General features: G+C 50.0%; 2 protein-coding genes across 2 annotated transcripts in view; both read left to right on the top strand.

Moving 5' to 3' along the window:
• Positions 1 to 6,092, top strand: part of VPS53 (VPS53, GARP complex subunit) — a 64,654-nt gene extending 58,562 nt beyond the window's left edge. Inside the window, exons 21-22 of the mRNA XM_027690793.1 lie at positions 2,662 to 2,766; positions 3,162 to 6,092. Of these exons, the coding sequence (XP_027546594.1) occupies positions 2,662 to 2,766; positions 3,162 to 3,332 (276 nt within the window). The 3' untranslated portion in view covers positions 3,333 to 6,092. The remainder of the gene's footprint in view (positions 1 to 2,661; positions 2,767 to 3,161) is intronic.
• A 3,081-nt stretch (positions 6,093 to 9,173) lies between these two features.
• RFLNB (refilin B) lies at positions 9,174 to 14,981 on the top strand. Its single transcript, XM_027691099.1, has 3 exons — positions 9,174 to 9,377; positions 10,831 to 10,940; positions 12,210 to 14,981. Exons 1-3 carry the CDS (start codon positions 9,174 to 9,176, stop codon positions 12,538 to 12,540), a joined length of 645 nt encoding a protein of 214 aa, XP_027546900.1. The 3' UTR covers positions 12,541 to 14,981.
• Positions 14,982 to 22,112: the final 7,131 nt, after the last annotated feature.

The following is a 22,112-nucleotide window of genomic DNA, read 5'->3' as shown; positions in this document are numbered from 1 at the left end:
GGGGCACCAGGTTCCCTCAGGAGCTTGTGAAAATCAGAGCTAGCATCCGTGTCTGCCTCAGGGCAAGCCCTGGAGTTCAGGTTACTCCGGGCCTTTGTGCAGACTCCGTCACGCAGGGGAGCCAAGCCGTGCTTGAGTCACCTGTTTACTGTCTAGTGCAACAGCCAGTGCAAACATGTCTGGGTTACTGTATTCACCAGAGCCCTTTTTCATTTTCCAGACCTGGTGCCTGGAAAATGACCCAAAAGCAGTGTGTTGTCTTCATAAAAAGTAACAAGCAAAGCAATCTCCCCTTCCCAACTGGTGCTGGAGTAAGAAGTTAGGTTTGGTCCCAGGAGAAGCCATGGGAGCTGTACAGTTTTACTCTCCTGGGTGATGGGATTGTCCCCTGCTCACCAGCAATGCTGTGAAGACATTCCTGTGAGGGAATTAGTGGCACCTGGGGTCAGGCAAGACAGGCAGCTGCCAGCCAGAGCCTCCTGTAAACCGCAGCCAAGGCAAGGGGGGGTGAGGAGCCCGAGCTCTCAGTGTTCCCCTGCTGCTCAGTGTGGCTTTGCTCCCATGCCCAAGGTAATGTCACAGCTGAGTTTGCCTTCTGAATTCAGAAATGAGTTCTCCAGTTCAATGCCTTTGGAGTAGGATGACTGAGATGTTAGTAAATACATTAAAATAAGTCTAAATTTTCATAGAAATGACCTGAAGAAAAATACCCTGGTTGTGCTAATGGCAGCAGAGAAGGTCGGTGCCTGTTACATACAGAAACAGAACTTTCCTTGGAGCTTGTATGTGAATCAGAAAAGTAATGGAGTTAATTTGTCTGCCCTTAGCATCCCATTGGCTTCATTGAGATGGAAATGAAAGCAGTACAGGGAGTGCCTGGGGCAGGGAGTGCAGGCTGTGGAGTGCTGCTGTCCCCAGGCTGTGCAGCAGCAGTGGCACTGCTGTGTCAGACATCCCGCGCTGGCCCTGCCGCTGCACAAAGCACGTCTGGCCCCAAGTGAGGGCTCTGTGTCAGTGTAACTGGAAATCAAGCAGCGATACCCTCATGGCACTGGGTGCTCCACGGAGCCCTGTGGGATCAGTGGGGATGAGGCTGAAGGGTCGTGTGGGGCAGGTTGGTTAATTGTTGTGGCTGAATAGATCCCTTTGAGCCTTGGTAACCCACACACAGCATTTGGGGCTGGTGCCAGCACCAATCTCTTGGGTTTGGGAGAGAAAAAAACGCTCTCAGAAGTGCCTGCTCCTGGTGGACCAGCAGTATTTCTGCAGGAAGGTTTCCTTGCAGGAGCCCAGAGCTCACTGGTCATCGTATGCCTCTCTTGCATGCAACAATAGCACCAATGCACTTATGTGCCCAGGCTTGCACTGGAGCAGCTAATTCAGGAGAAGAATCACTAAGAATCACTGATCCCGTGGATGGCACGAACAAATTCATTCAGCTGAGCCCCACAAAGCTCAGATGCAAGTGGGGAGGAGGGCGTCAGGGCGTGCACATCCCACACAGCTCTTTCTCTTCTCCTCTGGCCACAGTCTCTGAAGTTCCAGCTTTTCATCTTGGCAGAAGATTTTTACAAGGGCTGTAAATTAAGGATTTATAAGTGTATACATGGCTATGATGTTTCATTGGTCTGAAGTGCAGGGAAAGAAAGAAATGTCTCAGTGACAGAATACAGCGTGGGGTGAGCTGGGTCAATGGAAACATATGGAAATGTTTTTGGAGACAGGGAAGAGTCTGGTCTTGTTCTGTTTCTGCCCTGTGTGTGTGCATGCATTTACACACACACACACACACACACACTTTTCCCCAAAAAGATGGTTTTGCTGCCCAGCATTATCAAAAGATGTGTTCTCTGTGGAGCTCGCTGCTTATGTAAGGAAAGCACACCAATGAGGGATCATCTTTCCAGCTTTGAGGCTATTTTGATTTTTTTCCTGACTTCTGCCGTTACTCCTCGGCAGATGTCAGTGAGGGGTTCCCACACAGCATCCCAGTCTCTCCAGAGGAGTGTATGAGAGGAGCTGCACCCAAAGGACAGAGTGGCTGCGTGTGGCCCTGCTCAGCCATCGGGTGACATGTCAGCAGCAGCAGGACAGCAGGGCAGGGAGCTCTGGCCCACTCTGGGGATGGAGGGAGTGACCACAGAGTGTTGTCACATTCCCCTGTGACACACTGCCTGTCCTGCCTCCATGCAGGAGGGAGTGAGAGGGACACACAGCCAAAGTGAGGGTCTGGACTGCATCCAGGCTGCCTGATCTCTGGGGACTTTCTGAGTGTCACCACCAGCACTGCCTTTGTCCCCTGAGCGACTCCCCAGCTCGTCTTCCCCATGCAACAAGATAAAATCATGAGCTTTGACAATACGCCAGTGCCTGCCAGTCCACAGGCCACAGACAAAGTCCTGCTGTTCTCTGAAACATGATGCACAGCCCCTTGGCTCCAAGCACTGCTGTGCTACAAGAGACCTGTCCTCCTCCCTGCTCTGTACTCTGCTTCTCCTCACTCACCCTTATTTCTCTCACTAGCAGCACGTGCAGCCTCTTTCTTGCTCCTTAAGCATTTTATTCTAGAAGCCAGTCCTGCTGTCACTCCTTGCCCGAGTTGACTGAGAACTGGCTTTAACTCATATTATTTGTCTGATCTCTTTTTTCTTGCCTTGACAGGTGGTGATGGCTCCACATGAACCCCCAGTTGTGTTTGTTGACAATTACATCAAGCTCCTCGCTGACTGCAGCACTGACACATTCCAGAAGATACTTGACATGAAGGTTAGAATCTGTCCAGAGCTTCTGCTCATCCTCTAGTGCTGCAATGAGATCATTGGTGACTTTATTTCAGCAGCAATACAGAGGGGCTTGGGGGTGGGAAAAGCACTGTAAGGCAAGTTTATTCTCTGTAATCTGAAAGTGTGTAGAGTAGAGTTACCGAAGAAAACTGAGCTGCTGAAGAAAAGCTTTTCAGTTCACTTCACATGCTCCTGCCTGCTCTGGCTCCTGGGGCTGAGCTCAGTTGTCTCGGGATCATCCGGAGGTCTTTGTGCAGCTCTTGGGGGGCAAACAAGGTTGAGCTTTGAAATGGGCTCTCCTGCAGCTACTCCCACGCACATCCACTCCCAGATCAATGAATTCTCACCTCCTCGCTTCCCTGTGCTTTGCTCCTGCAGGGCCTGAAGAGGAGTGAGCAGAGCAGCATGCTGGACCTCTTCCGCCTGCGCCTCCCCGCTCCTCCCCCCGGCGGGGACAACACCGGCTCCCTGTCCCTGAGCGCCCCAACGCCCGAGCAGGAATCCTCTCGGATACGGAAACTGGAGAAACTCATCAAAAAAAGACTCTGAGTGAGCAGAAGGAAACTCCGCTGCTCAGGACGGGCTGCAGTGAATGGGAGCAGAGCTCGTCAGGCTTGTGATTTACAGTGTGCTGCTGGAAAACCCGTGTCCCGTCACTCCCCATCCCTGTGATCTCTTAGCCATCGAATACTGTGACGCTTTCAGACCAAGGAAGAATCTGACCAAGGTGTTTGTCCTTGGCTTAGCAGGAGCGAAACCCAGGACATTGTCAGGTCCACGTGGTGGAGAAAATAGAGGTATCTGGAAGTCAGGAGCTACAGAAACAGTTTAGGTGGACTCAGAGAATGTCTGGCTGTGATACACTTGGTGTCAGAGCTTTTATGCTGGCTGAGCTCCTGCTGCAGCACTGAGGATTTTGCCTGAGAGTTCTGTGTTACTGCTTACTCCCTGCTGCAGAGCTGTTCCTTTGATAGATTATTTATTACGGGTGAACCAACCCCGTACCATCACCACCACCAAAAACCCCAACCCTTTGACAGCTGGGATCCAGGCATCTGCAGCTCCACTGGCTCAATGAGATGCCCAGGAGAGAACCCCAAAGCAGATTTTCCTGCTGCTCCCAGGACAGGCACGCACAAAGCACCGTGAAACAGCAAGTCAAATCCTTTTCAGAACAAGGGGAAAGGGCTGAATTAATGCCTTCTGCACCTTGGCAAACCTCCTGCCAGCCCAGCCGGCAGCCCGGGTCACTGCTACAGTTTAAAGGCCAAACAGGACATCTGCAGAGCCCGGCTCCAGCTGCTTGTTATTTCTCTGGCGTGTGCTGGGCTCGCCCCCTGTCCCTGGTGGGAGTTCCCATCCGGCATCTCTCCCTCTCTCCACAAAGAGCCCTTCATAGAGCAAGTGTCAAACAGCACCAGCCCCTCGTTCTCACACCACCTGGTGTGTCCCGAGCAGGGGTGTGCCCCTTGGCACCTTCACTGCCCTGTAAGGAGAGGTGCTGGAAACGTTGGCTCTAACAGGGAGCCAGGGCTGCTTCCTGGGACAGGAGCCTTGCACCAGCCTTCAAGGCCCTTCCTCTCCTCCTCGGCTTCTGAGCTTCAGCTTGCACCAGTGCAGAGAGGAGGAGAACCAGGGGCGAAATATTTTGGATAACCCAGGCCCCTCTTCCTGGGGCCTAGCTCCTGGCTCCCAGCCACAAAGCCAATGTGGAGCAGGGGTGGATGCTTCCTCAAGGAGTCTCCATTCAGGGAGGCATCACCTTGTTGTTAGCACTGCTGGATTTCTTCCCAGACTCCTCTGTACCCTGTTTGGAGGACTTTGAAGGCATATGCCCAAGGATTGAATCCCATGTGGGTGTAGGGGCAGATCGACCAGTTGTGCCTGTGTTATTTAACTCAAGCTTCACTTGCATGTGCAGGAAGGAGAAGTCCTGTACCAGTTTGGTGGGTGAGGAAGGACCATGCTGTCAAATGCTTTCCTGGGAGGGTCATGTTTCCCACCAGGGCAAGTTTGGGCCTTAGGACTGTATTTATTAGGGGCTGTGTTCACAGGGGTTATAATACTCACTGCTGCACATCAGGGAGGGGGGATTAGACTCCAGGAATATGAGCTCCATCCACCCAAACCCAGAGTTTCCCTGGGATAAGCGAGGGAGGAAGTGAAAGGAGAAATCCTTGAGTAAGGCAGAACCTGAGCTCATGCTGTTTGTGCATCAGCACTGTCCCCTCTTGAGCATGGACTGCTCCCCGTGGCTATGGGAGGGCAGATTCGGTGCCTGGTTGGTAAAATCCCATCCTCCCTTTGCACAGCAGCAGGTGAGTGCGTGAACAGGCAGGATTTGGTCACACAGTTCAAGCAGAAGGAGTAAACCCACAGAGATGCAACCCTCACCAGTCAGGTTTTGTAATGCTGCTCAGACCCGGCTGCTGCAGCAGCAGGATGTGCACTAAACATGTATGTTAAAAAAACTCTTCAGGGTGTATTTTCAGGGGTCCCCAGGCTTGGCCCTGGCTGTGTGGGAGCTCAGCTGCAGGGCACAGTCCCTCCAGAGCAGCAGTAACACCACCTGTGGGGACGGACAGCAGTTTCTCATCACTCCAGTTTTACAAACCTGCTGTTGCCTCGTTTATTTCCTCTTCTGATTTCACACTGGGTGACAAAAGAAGGAACGGTTTGAAAGCACGTCAGGGCTCTGAACAGCCGTTCCCCAAGGACAGATTATCTCAAGGTGCATGTGCAGGATGGCTCATGTGTTATCACTTTGCATAGCCAGGGAGGAGGGAACATGGGTTTGCAGAGATTCATTATTCCCAGGGGGGAATGAATAATTTATTTTAGATGAATTTGTCTTTGCTTTTTCTAAGGATAAGGCTCTAACTAAATTATGAATAGCTGAAGACGATGTTGAAGTTATCATTGCGGGTCTTTCCCAAAGGCTTCCCCTGTTTCATTCTCTGCACTTCATTCTGTAGATAAGAGGAAATAAAATGGGAAATGAATTTTTAGTTTCAGCCTTTGAAGAATGCTACAGGGCTGGGTGTTCAGAGTTCCACTTTTAGAGAGCAAATCCACAGTTTTCTACTTTCATTGTAAGGGTTTTGTGCCCCTGGCTCTTGGGTGTTTATCAGATTTGGCAGGTCTCTATGTGTGTGTTTGCTCTTTGGGTTTTACATCTCTGGGGAATAAAGGATGATTATTTGTTTTCTGTATAAAAAATGCCACTTTTTATGGTTTCGGGCCAAGGTGTAATTCTGGCTGTATGTCGGGGTGTGACACTAAAATGAATTAAATGGTTACTGATGTTCATTGCTGGGTGTTTTCTGTACTGCTGCCACACACCAAACCCCAGTGGCCGGGACGGACCTCGCCCAAAGACACCCCTTCTGTCTGCCTTGCTCGCTCCTGCAGCTCCTCTCTTCTGCCTTTTCCACCCTCTGCCATTCCAGCAGCGTCCGCAGGAGCTCCCCATGTGGGCGGTTCAGCACAACTGACCTTGTGCCCCTAAATAATCACATCATTTCTGGTGACTGTGGCTGCGGCAGAGATTTCTGAGACCTCCTAATTTTTCCCTTGAAGTTAATTAATAGGTAGTGCCTTTTTCCACGCGCTGCATGACGCTGGAGCCGTTTCTTTCGCTTGGAGAATTAATGACTCATTTGCTTTTCTCCTGCCGGTCCTGCCCCCTCCGCCCTTGGGCAGGAGCAGCCTGCGCCCGGCGACGGGTGTTTATTTCTTTTCACCAGATTTACAGCCGGGATTTCGAGCATCCCAGTGACGATGTCCAAGCCTCCACGAGCCTTTCCTTGGCTCGTGGCTCGGCCATCCATGAGGGCGGTGGCGGCAGGGCTGTAAAAGCTGATCAGACCTCAGCGACTCCAGCGATGTGCCGTCAGCGTTCATCCCTGCAGCCGGACCACTCCCAGGGCTCCCGTCAATCCCAGGGCTTGGCAGCTCGCCGTGAGCACAACTCCTCTGTGCCACAGGGAGCGGCCTGGCATTTCCCATCGTTTGGAAATAACTTTCCATCGCTGTCAAATAACGTGGGATCCTCTTGATTTGCTTCTCCCAGCGACGGCCCCCGCGCGGCATCGGGCTGTCTGTGGTTCAGGTGCTTATCGAGCTGAGCGCGCCTGGCCCGGTGGAAAGTCCTTTATGGAAGGAGGATCTTGATAAGAGACTCTTATCTGCCCTGTCCCACCTGTGCGTGGGCAGTTAAAAAGTAAATAATGTGGACAAACTGGCTGCGACGTACAGACAGAGGAAAAGATTTCCAATGCCATCAGGGATGGCACAGATCAGTACAGTTTGAGAGGCTTTCCAAGAGGGCAGAGTACACATCCTGAAAAGCAGAGCCCCTGTACACAGTGACTCAATAGTAGGAGAGTTATCAAGCAGTTAAAATTCTGGTTAAACATTCCCTTTTCATCCTGGCAGGCTGATTTGCAGATCTGGATGTTGCTGCTGTGGGAGGGAGATCCTCGGGTGGGCAGAGCCCCCACGGCTGCTCAAACACCTCCATTCACCTGCCAAGTCCAGAAATGAGAGCCTGGAAGGGCACAAAAAATTGTCCTTTGTGTCAAGCCGTGCCGGAGCGGGAGGTTTTTTGCTAGTAAATAAGGAGGAGGAAAATTTCCAGAAGCCTGTGGGGCTCTGCTCATCCCACAGGCACGGCCGGCTGCAGCCTCATGCAGCTCCCCAGGCTCTGAGAGCCCTCTCATTCAGACCCTGATCCCCACAGGAGTGGCTGTGGGGACACCCACAGCCCTTGGAGGTGACTGCTGGAATGTGCCACAAGTTCCCTCCCTTTTTAATTGCACTTAGTGGGTTGTTGGCAGTGCAGGTTTTCACTCAGGAGCTGCACAGCAGCTCTGAAATCATTATTGTGTTCATCTGGAAACTGCTCCAGTGCCTTCTGAGGCGTCTAATTTCATAAAGGGCTTTTATGGGAGATTTTGGAGCCAGGAGTGGTCAGTTTTCCCATTGTTTGCAGAGACCAGCATCTCTTTTTTGGGGATACATTTAAATCAAAAGGAAGAAAACACCTGTCCAGCACATTTGCTCAGGCTCCAAAAATCTCAGTCAAAATTTTTAATGTTCTTTTTCTTTCCATCTGCATTTTTCAGCGAAGACAAACAGCCTCATAGTATTTCTTCAAAGGAATGTAAATTCCTTGAGGAAGTCTCCGGAGTTCCCAGCACCGCATAGCTGCAAACCACAGACGCCTACGGCTGAAAGTTCTGCTCTGCTTTTAATTTCGGGGCAGGGAAGGAATTTTTTTTCAGAGGTTTGGGTTCACTTGTGCTGGGCCCGTCAGGCCAGACTGCTGGTTTCTGCACAGGGGAGTGTTGACTTTGGCCGGCTGCAGACAGTTCTTTCCCTCCACAAGAGTATTCCCCCACCGAATCTGATGACACGGCGCAATTATTTCATTAGGATTTTCCAAAAAAGGTTCCCTCGGTCTCCTCTAGTGCTAGAAAGACCTTTTCCTTCTGTTCTCTTATTTCGGCTTCGGCAGCTTTGCCTGAAAAATGCAATTAGGGAAGGCAGCGCTGCTGCCCGAGTCTGAATCCTTGGGAGGGGGGAGTGAGAAAGAGCAGCCTGAAGGGAAAACTTTGGGGGTTTAACCAGGCTGCCAAAACCTCCTGCAGACCCCCGCTGTTGGGGAAAGCACCGTTGGAGGTGGGGACAGCCCAGGAGGATCTGGCAGCTCTTTCAGTGCTCCACAAAATCCGTGCTGGCACAGGAAGGGGCAAGGCATTGGGACAGTTGGACCAGGGATGCATTGGGGCTGGTTACAGAATCACAGAATCGAGTAGGTTGGAAAAAACCTCTTGAGATCATCGAGACCAACCTCTGAGTGAACACCACCGTGTCACTGGCACTGAGTGCCACGTCCGGTCCTCCCTTAAACACCTCATGGGACGCTGACCCCACCACCTCCCTGGGCAGCCCGTTCCAATGCCTAATTCCACACGGCTGGGGACGGAGCGATGGGGCTGGGATGCAGGACGGGGGTATGGGGATGGAGGCACCGGGAGGGCAGGGACATTGAGAAGACAGGGGAGCACGAGGAGAACGGGGGCCCCGGAAAGACCGGGAGAACTGGGAGGACAGGGGTGGCAACCTGGAGGACGGGGGGAAGCGGGAGCACAGGGAGAACCCGGTACAGCAGTGGGACAGGGGCACCGGTGAGACACGGGGACACCGGTGGGACACGGGGACACCGGTGGGATCCGGGCCGGGGCCCGCCCCGCCCCTGCCGTGTCCCCGCCCCGGCCCCGCGGCCGCCCCGCCCGCCGCCGCCGCCCGGGCGCAGCCGGCGCAGGGAGCGGAGCGGCGGGACCGGCGGGCAGGGGCCGGGCCGGGGCAGGGACCGGCGGCTCCGCCATGGTGGGGCGGCTCAGCCTGCGGGAGGTGCCCGACCTCCCGGACATGAGGAAGCGGGGCGACTCCGGGCTCGACAGCCCCGACTCCGGGCTGCCCCCCAGCCCCGGGCCCGCGCCCCCGCCCTGGCTCCTCTCCTCGGGCAGCCCCGACCGCGCCGCCGCCAACGGGCTGCCGGAGCCCGACCCGCCCGCGCCCTCCGCCGCGGTGAGTACCGGCCCGGCCGCCCCTCGCTGTGTCCCGGGGCCGACGGACCCTCCCGCCGGGGCCGCGGGCAGGTGCCGGGCCCCGCGCCCCCGGGGAGCGGAGGAGCCGCTGCCCCTCGCACCCCGCCGGGATGCACCGCCCGGGACCCCGCGCTGTCGGCCCCGGCCGCGCTCCGGGCCCCGCAGCATCCCGTGGGAAAAGGGGGGTGGAAACCCGCGGGGGTTACCGGCGGGTCGGCGTGGGAATGGGTTGGGAATAACCGCCCCTGGTTTCCCTCCTTTTCACCGACCTCTCCGACCGCTTTCGTATCCCTTAAGGGACCTGCACCGGGAGGGATCCCGCCCGGAACCGGGGTCGCGTCAGGGATCCCTTTTACAATGCCTGCAGCTCTGGGGTTGGTTCTTGGTGCAAGGGGATCCCTGTCCCTCCTGCCCCAGGTCGGGGTTGAGACAGGGTTGCAATATGTCTTTGAAAATCCCTGCGGAAAGTGAACTCCCGTTATTCCACAGTGACCCAGAGTAGGAAGTTTGTGTATAAACTTTGGTTTCAGTTAATAGTATCAGATAGATATGTGCTGTTTTTTACCAAATGGGTTTTGGATGTGAACGCTGAGCTGTTGTTACAAGTACTTTGGAAACTGCAGATTTAGAGGGAAAATCCCTTTTCTACAGGGGTGCTGCTGTGAAATTGGAAAAGGCCATAGGAGAATTATGTGTTGAACCAGAGAGATGCTCACAGCCCCCTTGCCCCTCGTTAGTAAGCACATGTGCAGAGGTGGCTTCAAAAGCACAAGCCCTTTGGGTTCCTTCCCTTTGGGGCCACTCTGGGCTGTGGGACGTTGCCGAGCCGGTGTCGGCTCATGGCTCTGGGTGTCCAGGAGAGGAGCACAGGGAAAGTCCATGAATCACCACTCAGTGGGAATGAGTTAATCCTTCCCAACATGCTGTGTGTGAATTAGATTGGATTTAATGCCCTCAAATAGGAGCCGGGGCGTAGCTGTGAAAGGAGGAGGTTGCTCACGGCGCGATGCCCTGCGATGGTTTCCTGCCGCAGTCTGTCCGTGGGTGTATCGGATTCATCCAGCAAGGAGGGAGCTCTCATACACCCATGTAATGTCAGCTATAAACTGAGCGTGGGCTCATGCAGGGAACAGACTATAGTTCATGCTGCAGAAGCTGTGCTGCACCGAGGGGTTGTATTCCTCTCTCGTTTCCCAGAGTGGCTCCTCTGAATTAAGCTCCCAGAGTTAGGACCTTGCCTTCAAACATGCCCCTTGGATGCTGTAGACCAGTGTGGACTCAGGCCTGTGGGATGCACCTGTAGGCACCTCTTGGACTAGCAGATCCTCCTGCACATAAATGTGAACCTCAACAGCTCTGTACCAAGGGATAAATAAATGTCTTTTATTGAGAATACACCGAATTGTAACATAAAACTTTTGCATTTTTTGCAGAATTCCGTGTTCTCCCCCAGCCCTGTTCTCTCCAGCTGCCCTCCAAGATTGTGTCCCTTATCCTTTGGCGAAGGAGTTGAGTTTGACCCTTTACCACCAAAGGAAATAAGGTAAATACTGTGTTACAGTCATCTCGTTTTGAAGGAGTTAGAGGAGATAGCACGTAAAGGAGCAGTTAGGCCTTATCAGTGCCTGTGAGTCAAGTTAATTTATTTGCAGAGCTATTGTTCACTGCAGCTGTACATTCCTGGACCTGGACATTTGTACAGGCTGAAGGAGTGTTCAGCCTCTTTTAATCCCACCCATATGGTTGGGTTTGGTTTTTTTTTTTCCAGGAAGACTTTCTTGTATTTTACTTTCCTGCTTTGATTTCCTTGCACTGCTCCAAAATGTTGCCTTTCAACTGATTAACCAGAAGGTAATCATGAGGGAAGAGCTTCAAAGTTCTTTCTAGGACTGTTTTATTAGAGGAAAGGAATTTTGCTCTTGTAACCTCATGGTTTGATAATAAGCACTTTCTATCTTAACAGCTGTGGCTGGTTGTGTGAAATAAAAGGAAAGGTAATATTCAGAGGAGTGCATAATTATTTTTTGTAATGCACTGCATCGCTTCACAGCCTGTGAATTATTCCTTTGAACATCATGATTTGCAGTAATGAGAAATGAAGGCTCCCAGTTGATGACTGTGCAAGCAGAGGTAGGCTGATAAAATCAAACGGAAGCCTAATGCAGGGGAGGGTAGGAAGAATTATGTCCTGGTGTGGGGAAGGAGCCTGTGCCTTGGCTGGAACTGGAGGCAGTTAGCACTGTGAAAAAGCCAGCACAGAGTTGTCACAGTGTGAAGGAGATGAAAACTTTCTGTTGCAGTCCAGGCACAGGGGATTTTCTCACCAGCAGGGATTGGGGTGCAAAGTGAAGTATTTTCCTGTCAGTTGAATCTTCACAAGTTTGTCTTCAGAGAGTGCCCCGTGCTGGGAGTGATAGCAGAGAACTCCCACGTGACTCCTGGCAGAGCAAAACTGAGAAGATAACGTGTGCTTCCACGGACTTGGCACTCCGAGGAGTCAGGATGTTTATGTGCAAAGCCTAAATGTGGATCTAGGCCCCTGGGTTTAGGAATCTGAAGGAGGTTTGTAGGTTCGCTGGGCTCAGGGTTAAAATGATGTACACAAGGATTGAGAAGGCGTTTGTTAGTGCTGGCGGCTGGGCTGAACAGTGATAGTTCTGGGTGTGCTGCAAATGTGTGAGTAAGACATCAGCGGGCGTTTCTTGCGTGGTGTAGCAGGTTCAGGGCTGAGGAGCCACCCTGGTACTGTGCTCCAGAAAACACACCCTGCTGCTGCGGAGCCGAGCTCACGCAGGTGCCTCTGGTGTTTCAGGTACACGTCCTCCGTGAGATACGACTCGGAGAAGCACTTCATCGACGACGTCTACATGCCCGTGGGCTTGAGCGTGTCCTCCTGCAGCCAGACGGTGATCTGCGTCCCCAACTGCACGTGGCGCAGCTACAAGTCAGAGGTGCACTTCGAGCCCCGCAACAAGCCCCGGCGCTTCACCAGCACCACCATCATCTACCCGAAGCACGCCAAGACTGTGTACACCACCACGCTGGATTACAACTGCCGCAAGACCACGCGGCGGTTCCTGTCCAGCATAGAGCTGGAAACCTCGGAGTACCTCGGGAACGACTGTGTCCTGGATGGTTGCTGACTGCCGGCCTCCTCCCTTGCTCTGATCCATCCCGGCCCCACCTAACGTACTGTGCTAACTCCACTAAGCTAAAGCGGGTACAGACCCTCCTTCCCAGCTCTAAATTCCTGCTTTAAGCATCAGAGCGGCCTGAAACGCAGTTTTCTTGTGGGAACATAACTTAGTAAGGGACTTGTTTCTTCGCCTCCAAAGCCGTGAGTTCCCTCCCCTTCCCCGCAGTGCAGTAATCAGGTGAAAATAACGGGAGGTATTTTACCAGAGGAAAAGCTGACAGGTAAGAAAGAACGTGGAATAGTGCCTAGCAGGTGGAGATCCATTTGGTGCTTTGGGGTGATGTGCAAAAATAAGGGCAGTTCACACTCTTGCAGAGAATCTACCCGGTCATTTGGTTGCAGATAGCCAGAGCTGTCAGTCATTTCAGTTTAGATCGCGAGAGTGCTTTCTCTAGAAGGACCATCTTCCTGGAAATTCCTGAAAAAAGCTAACAGAAAAATCCAGAATTCTGAACTTAACAGGTACAAAAGCGCTATCACATGGCATTCACGTCTTGGTTGAAGGCATAAATTGGAAAGAAGAGGAATTCTGAATAGCGCAGGAGATAAACTGCTTTTGCAGCTTCAGGCAAATTCAGGTAATTCCAATTCTTTGGATGAACAGCGCGATGTATCCTCTGTTCTTACGACTCCAGCAGCACAGTTGTCCGTGCAACACACATTTGTGTGAACGTAGTAGGACTTGTACCAAAGATTAAAATCATCCAGGCCAAAAATCATCCCCGTGTTGTTGGAAAGTCAGATCTTGACAATGCGGAGGTGTTAAAACTGCAAGTGCCTTGTTTTTACCGACATGGAACTGTCTGCTCTGAGGGAGCTGTAACCAGGCAAGTTTCAGATAATGTTTACACAGGGACCTAGAACGGCAAAGGAGGTGCTGGGATGGGGTGTGAGGCGCTGTCGTGGCGGGGGCTGTGGGAGGTCGATGGCAGCAAAGGACGGGCAGGTTTTTAGCGCGTAGCGAAATCCAGGGCTGTGGCTCTGCTTCCCCGCTGGGCTTCTCGTTGCAAAGGTCTGTGTCCTCGCTGGACTTTGGTATCCGGGATGTCACTGGAGTGGGGCAGCCTGTCTGTAGGTGCTGAATAACCCCTCCAGTCCCAAGTGCATGCGGAGTTTGGGGACCAAAGGGAATAGCTTCAGGCACTATGAAAGTCTGTCTGGATGTTATGTACGTTAGTTTATCGTGTGCTTTGATGGAAATAAGACGGAGGGGTTTCCTTCTTTTCCCAGATTTTTTTTTCCCTGTACTGATGGAGCGCAGTGTAGTGTGGAGAGCATCTGCTTTGGGGGGCATGGGTTACATGGGGTGTAGTCGCCTGGAAACACCTGGTCGACTTGTCTTAGCTGGGCACAGCTTTTCCACGTGTTCCAAAACTCCTCTGAGGTTTGGGTCACTGTGTCGTGCGACACCAGTCCTGGAGCTGCTTTTAAGGAGGACTTGGGTAGTGCATGGCCCCAAGGGTGAGTTTTGTCAGGGGTGAGTTAAACCTCAGGAGCCTGTTCTTGAGCTGTACTTAACGTGCGTTTGTGCAAGTGCGATGAGTGGTGTGGAAGTGCAATCCAGGGAACAGAAACGATTTGGGAGATGAAGAATGCAGCCGGAAGGAAGCCTTCAGTTTGTATGGTTTGGGTTGTTGGTTTTTTTTGTTGTTGTTGTCATGGTTTTTTACTTATTTATTAGCTCAGAACAGAACATCCTTAACCTTTGGTACTTGCCTCTGAGATCCCAAACCAGCTCCAGGAGGACAGAGGACACAGTCAGGTAGGCAGCGCTCCGGAGTTAAGAGCAGCACGATGTTGTTGTTAAACATGTTGGTTTCAGACTACAGCATGGAGGAGATGTGTCTTAAGTTCATGTTGCAATTCCCCCCTAAATGTCGCCCCAAGATGTACTTGTGGTGTAACGGAAGGCACAACTCACCCCGGAGCCGTGTGGGGTTTCCAACGGACAGAATCCCCTGTGGGAAAGCTGTTGCACCGTTGCTTTGCTGTTTCTTGTACCTTGCTCCAGAAACATCTGGTTGGACACGGGACACTGGAAGGACGTGGACCCTGAATTGCTCTGACAACGCTCTTCCAGTGAATTCATTTGCAGGAGGTCTAAGAGGAGGTGGTTTCAAGTTGTAATCATTAGTTGTCCCTAGTTAGAAACAAAATGACCCTTAGGCTATAAAGCACCTGATTTTTATAAAGCAAGCAAACTTAAATATGTACCTCTTAAACATATTTTAATTGGTAGAGATTCCTTTTAAATTATTTATGTTCCAACATTTGCAAAGCTCTGATTAGCTCTGTGCAAGTGTTCTGATGTCTGTGATGTTTCCCACCCCCTCCTTCTGACTTTCAATTTGTCTTTTACTTCATTGGTAATAAATGATCTGAAAACCATCCTGTGGGGAAGTCTCTTTATTTTTCATTCAAAGCTTTTCAGTGTTTATTGTGGTAGTTACTTAGAAATAAATACATAATATGTCTTGCCAATCCCAGCTCCCCTCCTTTCTCTCCTATCATGTGTTACTGTTGTTTACATATTCTGGGAGGGTGTTTCCTATATAAAACTGTCTATATTAAAAAAAAACCCCAAACCAATGCCAAATGTTGTGGCTTTGTCAGTTTAGTAAGACACTGATTAAGTGCTTTGAAGACAGCTGAAAATCCTCTCCAGTATGTGTTTGAGCCGTTCATCTGGTACAGTTTTATTTTTAAAGAGAGTTTCTGGTATGGATTTCAGCATATCCTATAAGTGAAGAACTAATCCCTTTCAAATATAACACGTATTTAACCGGGCGGGAATTTATTTTTAAAATGTCGATGCTCAAATGCTACATTAATAAGTACAGCATAAAAATAAGACTGAAATGTGTTGCGCATTAAACTTCATAAAAACAAAATAGAAGGTTATAAACTATTGTGTTGAGAGAAACGCTGTGGTGTTTTTCTGGATGCTTAATCTGTTCTTCCAACCTTTCTGAATTTGCAGGCGTGCTGATTTTGTTAGTGACTCCGGCAGGGTAGAAGCGGATGCAATTGAACGTCAGTTAATTAATTCCTAATGGGATTTTTTGCTTACTTTTTATTGTTCATCTGGTTATCTGCTTGCAAAAAGCTCCAGAGTTGCACGTAATGACATTATTGGAATCTGGGGAGCTGTGAAGCCGCTGCTCCTGCGAAAGGCTGTGAGAGCATTTGGGTATCCTGCAGCGCTTAAAGTATTAAACAGGAGAAAAGCCAAATATAAACATCAATTCTGTATAAAAGAGTCTATTGGAAGAGCCATTAAGAAGAAACTTTTAAAATCGCAACAGTGTCTTTCAGAGGGGTTTCAGGGAAACTTTCTCTCCTTTCATATGTCACCTAACTTCCAAATACTTCCCTTAGTGTGGCCTGGGCTGTTTTCCTGAATATTGTCATAACACTCTGTATGAAAGTTCCTTTACTATGAGAATTTGAAGTAGGGAAGTAAAAGGCAGCCGACTGCTCGACATAATTTTTAATTCATATTGTCCAAATGGGCTTCTAGTTGCTACCTACCATGCCAAGGAAAACCCTGTTATGGATGTGCTCTGTTTTTCTTGTACATCTGTTGTGCTTCTCCAGAACATCACATCTGAGGGTCTGATACAATGAACTTTTATTAAAAAGTGGAATACTGCACCTAAGAGTTGGATCACAAGCCAGGAGGCGAGGGCTGGATTCCCATCCCAACCTTGCAGCTTGCTTGGTTTCGAGTAAGGTAAGTCCGTGTGCCTGCAAATCATTTCAGCCTCCAAACAAGGTGTCTGGTCCCTCAGCTGCCCACAAACCAGCAATGGACAACGGGAATACCTGGAAAGCCCAGGGTGTAATGCAGTGAGTATTATTTTGAAACAAACTAACAGCAGTAACTAGAGATACTCCAGGACAAACAGGCAGCATGGAAAGGAGCACTTTTAATTGCTGGGAGCAATCTGAGTTGCACCCGTATTTTAACGAACAGGTTGGTTTGTTTCTACAATATAAATGATATAGACAGTGAGTAGTCAGTATGAAGCTACAGAAGTTGTTGAGATTTTTGGGTGGCACCACTGGTGCAGCTCAGAGGCTGTGCCAGCTCGTTCAGGACCAGTTCACACTCGCTTTTCCAGAGAATAACTGCAGCAATCTCCCGTCCCTGCTGTGTGATGGCTGGGATGGAGCGATGGGGAGTGCCTGGCAGCTGGGCATGGCTCAGCAGGGTGGATACACAACTCCTACCGTTTCCTTCTGTTCACCTCACAGACATTCAGCCTCTCCTCCTCTGCTTCGGGATCCTCAGGAATCCCATCCCATCAAAGGCTGAGCTGAAAGACCTTCCTCTGCTTGACTAGAATCCAAAATGGTGGAAGTTGATGCCACAACCTTTCTTATTTCTGCATCTTCCTTATTCTCCTCTGCGGTACCTTGGGCTGAGTCAGGGTTCCTCCTGGGACTTGGGATTTTAAGCACTGGAGGGGAGTGGGCCCGCTGCTTTCTGCTTTTGTGGTGGTGTTTACCTGTTAAAGTGATAAATGCTGTTAGCAAAACTGTAAGCAGTGCCTCTGAGGCTCTCCTGCTTACTTCATAAAAAGAATGATGAGAAAACTGCTTGCCGTGCCTTCATGTGGCCATTAATAAGAAACCAAATCTACAGGAAAATATTAATGGCCCAAAAATCTTATTTTAAGTGGGAAATATATATTTTTCCAATTGGCTAACTTAGCGATTCTCACACCTGTAAAATGTATTTATGGAGGCTGTTAATGCATTAATAGCACTTCTGCAATGGCATCAAGTTCACTGGGCTTGCTTGACTCCATTTAGGCAGGAAATTGATTCTTAGTTGTTGGGGATTTTTTTAAGCTGTTATCCATTAATGCAGCAAGCCATGTGATTTTTTTTTTTTTTTAATAGTACAATTTCTGGAAACTCTCAGGCACCTTTTGTACTGAGATACTGGAAGTGAATGGAAGTATTCCTTAACATGGAAGGAATTACATGGAAATTAGCCTCCCCTCTCTGTAGTTTTAACAACCACTCACCCCCACTGATGGGAACTTAGAGCAGGGCCGTGACTCACGCCCCTGGAACGGTGAATATTTAAACAAATATACTGTAGCTCACCAAAAGAAAACCACTAAATATTTACAGCATCCCAAATCTCAGGCAGTGTAAGAAATTTCCTACTTCCTGACAGATGCCTTATGCCTCCTACTGCTTATGCGGTGTAGTTACATGCACTCAATATTTTTTTTGATAGATCTGTAGCTACACGTGAAACTATGTGTATAAACGGGCTACAGGTTCAGTAAAAGGTTTTAAAGAACCATCTGTGGTTTCCTGGGAAAGGCTGGGTTTTTTTCTCTCCAGCTCACCTGCCCTCATGGTGGTGATGGTGATGGTGGTGATGGTGGTGGTGCTTCCTCGTGGTGGCTTCTTTTTCTGTGGTGGCTTCATGCCAGCCCTGGGTGGTGGAGGGGGTCCTGGGCAGCCCCTTGCCCTCCACTGCCTGCCCACGCTGCTCTCCTGCCCACGGGGACCTGCAGCCGCCCTGGCATGGCCTCCCAGAGCTGACATCAAGCCCAGAATGCAGCAGGGGAAGGGAGGTCAGCAGCCCTGGCATGGCCTGTCTGTGACCCCTCTCCATCTTCCTTCCCCTCAGTGACTTCCCCCTCCACCTCTCCTCAGGTTTTGCCCTTCCATCTTCCCCCCACCTCAGTGCCTTCTCCCTCCACCTCCTTCTCACGCCTTTCCCTTTCACCTCACCTTTTCCCTTCACCTCTCCTACTGCCAGGTACATGAGAACCAGTTCCCGAGGCAGCAACAGCTCTCCCGAGGTTTTTGGGGCTGGGGCACCCTCAGGCCTCCTGCCCTCACTGTGTGTGGTGGTGGGAAGTGCTGCAACACCCTCACAGTGAGGGAGATCAGCACGTCTCCTTCAGAGGTGAACCTGGACGAAAACCATGGGAACTCCAGGAACAGCTGCTGAAGCAACGCTCCTCTTATTTGTCATTCTCTCCCTGGGAATAATATGTGGTTTAATCCTCTTTGGGTGTTTTTTTGCCCTCCCTGCCTCTTCCCTTCTCTCCTTCTCATCTATTTAGACGTGAAGCTTGCCAGGCGCTGGCGGTTGCATTCGGACAGGTTATGATGGAATCAGGCTCCCACAGGCTGCTCCCACAGCTGATCCCTCTCCGACTGTCGCTAATGGTCTAATTCCATGGCATCAGCAGCAGGGGTTCTCACTGATGGTTATTGCTGATGCTGTACTGCAGCCAGAAGGTCCCCAAAGCCTGCATGTGGATAAAAGGGATGGTGACACAGGGCAAAAGACAAGGAAAACGACAACAGCAGTGATGGGATGTAAATAATTCATCCAGACTGAGAAGTGAGTGTGATATTTTTGGAGAACAGCTGAGGGAAGGGGATTACTTGTTGTTAATGACAAGTGGGGGTTGTCATTAATTTTTATTATGATAAAACCTGACTTGCCAGCCAAAATTAGAGCCCAGTGGGAGTGGCTGAGCTACACACAAAGAAAACATTCTGACAGCTCCTCGCTGGAATAGCAGGATGGATAGGACCGATGTTCTCCTGGTTAACCTGCCCTTTCTGCTGCTGCAGGAGGCTGGGAGGATGCTGGGTTATGAAGTGTCCCTGGCAGCAGATAATGTTGTTCTGAAAGGGCATCACCCCCAGGCAAATCTTGGTGCACTTGTTGACTTCAAATGCAACTACACTGAGAAATTCCTCCACATTTCCCCATGGAACCAGATTATTCCCAAATGTGCATCATTTTCCTGTGTCACAGAGGCACGGAAGCCGTGTATAGACTTACCACATGGGCTACTAGAGGAAGTCTTGTGAAGTGGTATTGTGGATGCTGTAGGCTTAACACGAACAAGGAAAGGGGAATTAGACCTGAGCCTTGCCCTTGCAAGGGAAATGTGATCAGAATTTGGAATTATTCTTTAAAACAGGTCAAAATAAGCAACCTAATTTGCTATGAAGCATCAGTATTCTTTCGACGCTTGCTTTGTCTTGTATCCTTGAGCAGGTGTGCCTCACAGACAAGATTTTTTTGGTTCAGATTAGGGACGGAATCATTGACATTTTTATTAAGGAATGGTAATTAGACGGGCGAATACAAATTGAATCAGAGGATTGCAATCAGAGTAAGAGCTTGGAGAACATCCCTGGCCTTCTTGCTGTGAATTGTGAAGCAGCTAGACCGAGCTGGAGCGGTCAGGGGGATGGGGAAGCAGTGCCAAACAGGCCTGGCTGAGGCAGATCCTCCCCAGTTGTCAGCCTGTGTCCCTGGAAAATGGTCATTCGGAGACAAACAGAGGGCCAGTTTGGCCTTTGGTTCCTCTGTGTGTTTTAAATAGCCCATAATTAATATTATTTGAGTATTAAAATGCTAATTGTCCACCTGGAACCCATGTGCAAATGCTTAACAGATGATGAGAGCCCTAACCTGAAGGACCCTGTGATAAACCAGAGATTACAGCCAAATTGTGGGAGGCAGCTCAGCAGGACAACATCTCAGTTCTGACACAGCAGAGAACGGGAGCCCAGACCCTGCTTATGAGCCCAGTGTCCAAACTGGGAATCACTTCCTGTAGCACTCCAGGATTGTTACACTTTGGATCCTTTAGGTGTACAGTAGGTGCTTTTAAACACCTGCAGTTCTTCTGAGGGACAACTTCACACCCACGAGTTCAGCAACTCTCTGGAAAAGGTGATTTTTTTTATTTTCCATCTTCGGAAGGATGTGCCAGTCCGAGGGTGACACAGGAGGCTGTTCCTGGTGTGCCAGTGTGTGCTGAGCTGGGAGGAGACAGGATCACGGTGCCCCTGTCAGCAGCACTGGGAGGCCTGCAGGAGGAGGGGGAGAAGGTTGTTCTCTGTTACTGTCCTTGTCACATTTAAAACCTCAGGCAGCTGAGATCTGGTGAATAATTCAGTGAAACCCATCATCGATAAAAGAGAGGTTTTGAAGGGTTCTTCGGGTGGAATTGGAAGTGCTGAGAAACGAGTATGTTAAAAATTGACTTTGTGCTATGAAAGATCAAACTCGTATTTAGCCTTTAAACATTTTTTAATGTAATGTCATATTTATTCTCTGTGACTCCAGTTACCAGGGCCCAGCCTTGCAGTCAGACTCTGAAGAATCTGTGGTTCTGTGAGGATCCTGATGAGCAAATTCAGCAGCAGAGGGGATGCAGGCTCTGAGATGTGTCATTTCCCTGCCAGTACAGGTGGTTAAATAAGGTAATTTATCTTTTTCCTGAAACCGGCTGAACCGTGTGTTTAATTTATTTATATTACTGACTGTGGAGGAACTACCCTGGTGTGAAATGTCATCGTCAAGTGCTTTCTTCCACAGAAATCCGGGCTCTGTGTTCATGCAAACTGCTTCCTCTGATGTATTTTTCAACAGCTGCCTAAACCAAAAAGTAAAATATATGCTCAGACTTGAATTCCATTTAAGTGAAAGGTGACTGAGGGTCCCTCAGCTTCTCCTGAGGTCTGGTGGATGTGTGGAAACGATGGGGCTTGTAGGGCCTGTAGATTTCTCAAGAGCAGACTCTGAACAGAGAGTGGAAACACAGGCTAAGGATTTATCTTCTCTTCCTTCCTCTTTTCCTCCTGTCACATGGCAAATTTACTCACAGCATCCACTGGACATTTAGACAGTAATGAGCCTGAATTTCTGTGTTCTCAGGCTTGTGCAAAGGACTAATTGTGTTCCTGTGACTTTCTGTTGACTCACTGCATGATCCCAGGTTGTCTCTTCACAAGACCAAATATTGCTGCTGTTACCAGCAAATGTTATTGGGATCACTCAGCAGATTTGGGCCCTTCAGTTTTAAAATTTCCAAGCTCCCCATGGCTGCCCAGGGGCTGACTTGGCAGGTCATCTTTTGTTCTTGGTTTGAATCTTTTTTTTACTCCTGCAAAGTTAATTTTTGTGCTGAGGTTCTGTTTTTCTGTGATTTGTTTGTTTCTTTCTTTCTTAAGGTTTGAGGTTTTTTTGTTTAACTTCGAGGTTTTGAGTTTGGTTTTTTTTTGTTTGTTTTTAATGGTTTTTGGAAGGTTTGTTTTATTCGGGTAGGTTTGTGTTTGGGGGTTTTGTTTGGTTGGGTTTTTTGTTTCGTTGGAGGTTGTTTCATTTGGTTCTGTTTTGAGGGTGGGGTTTCTTGCTATTGTTTTGGGGAATTCTTTGTTTGGGGTTTCTTCGGGTTTGTTTTGGTACGGCCTTTCCTTGCTTATAGTTTGGTGCTTTTTTTCCCCGTGGGTGTTTTGGGACACACATGTGGCAGTGCCCGCAGCCCTGCTCTGCTCCCAGCACACATCTGGCTGTGCCCACAACCCCTCCAGCCTCTCCCAGCGCACATCTGGCTGGGCCTGTATCCCCGCCACCCCTTCTTGGCGCACATCTGGAGGTGCCCAGAGCCCCACACAGGTCCCGGTGCACAGCTGCTGTGCCCACATCCCCACTCCCAATGCACGTCTGGCTGT

The sequence above is a fragment of the Neopelma chrysocephalum genome, unplaced genomic scaffold (genome assembly GCF_003984885.1).
Source record: "Neopelma chrysocephalum unplaced genomic scaffold, ASM398488v2 Primary Assembly neopelma1_82, whole genome shotgun sequence".
NCBI lineage: Eukaryota > Metazoa > Chordata > Aves > Passeriformes > Pipridae > Neopelma > Neopelma chrysocephalum.
This window is presented reverse-complemented; position numbering and strand designations above follow the sequence as displayed.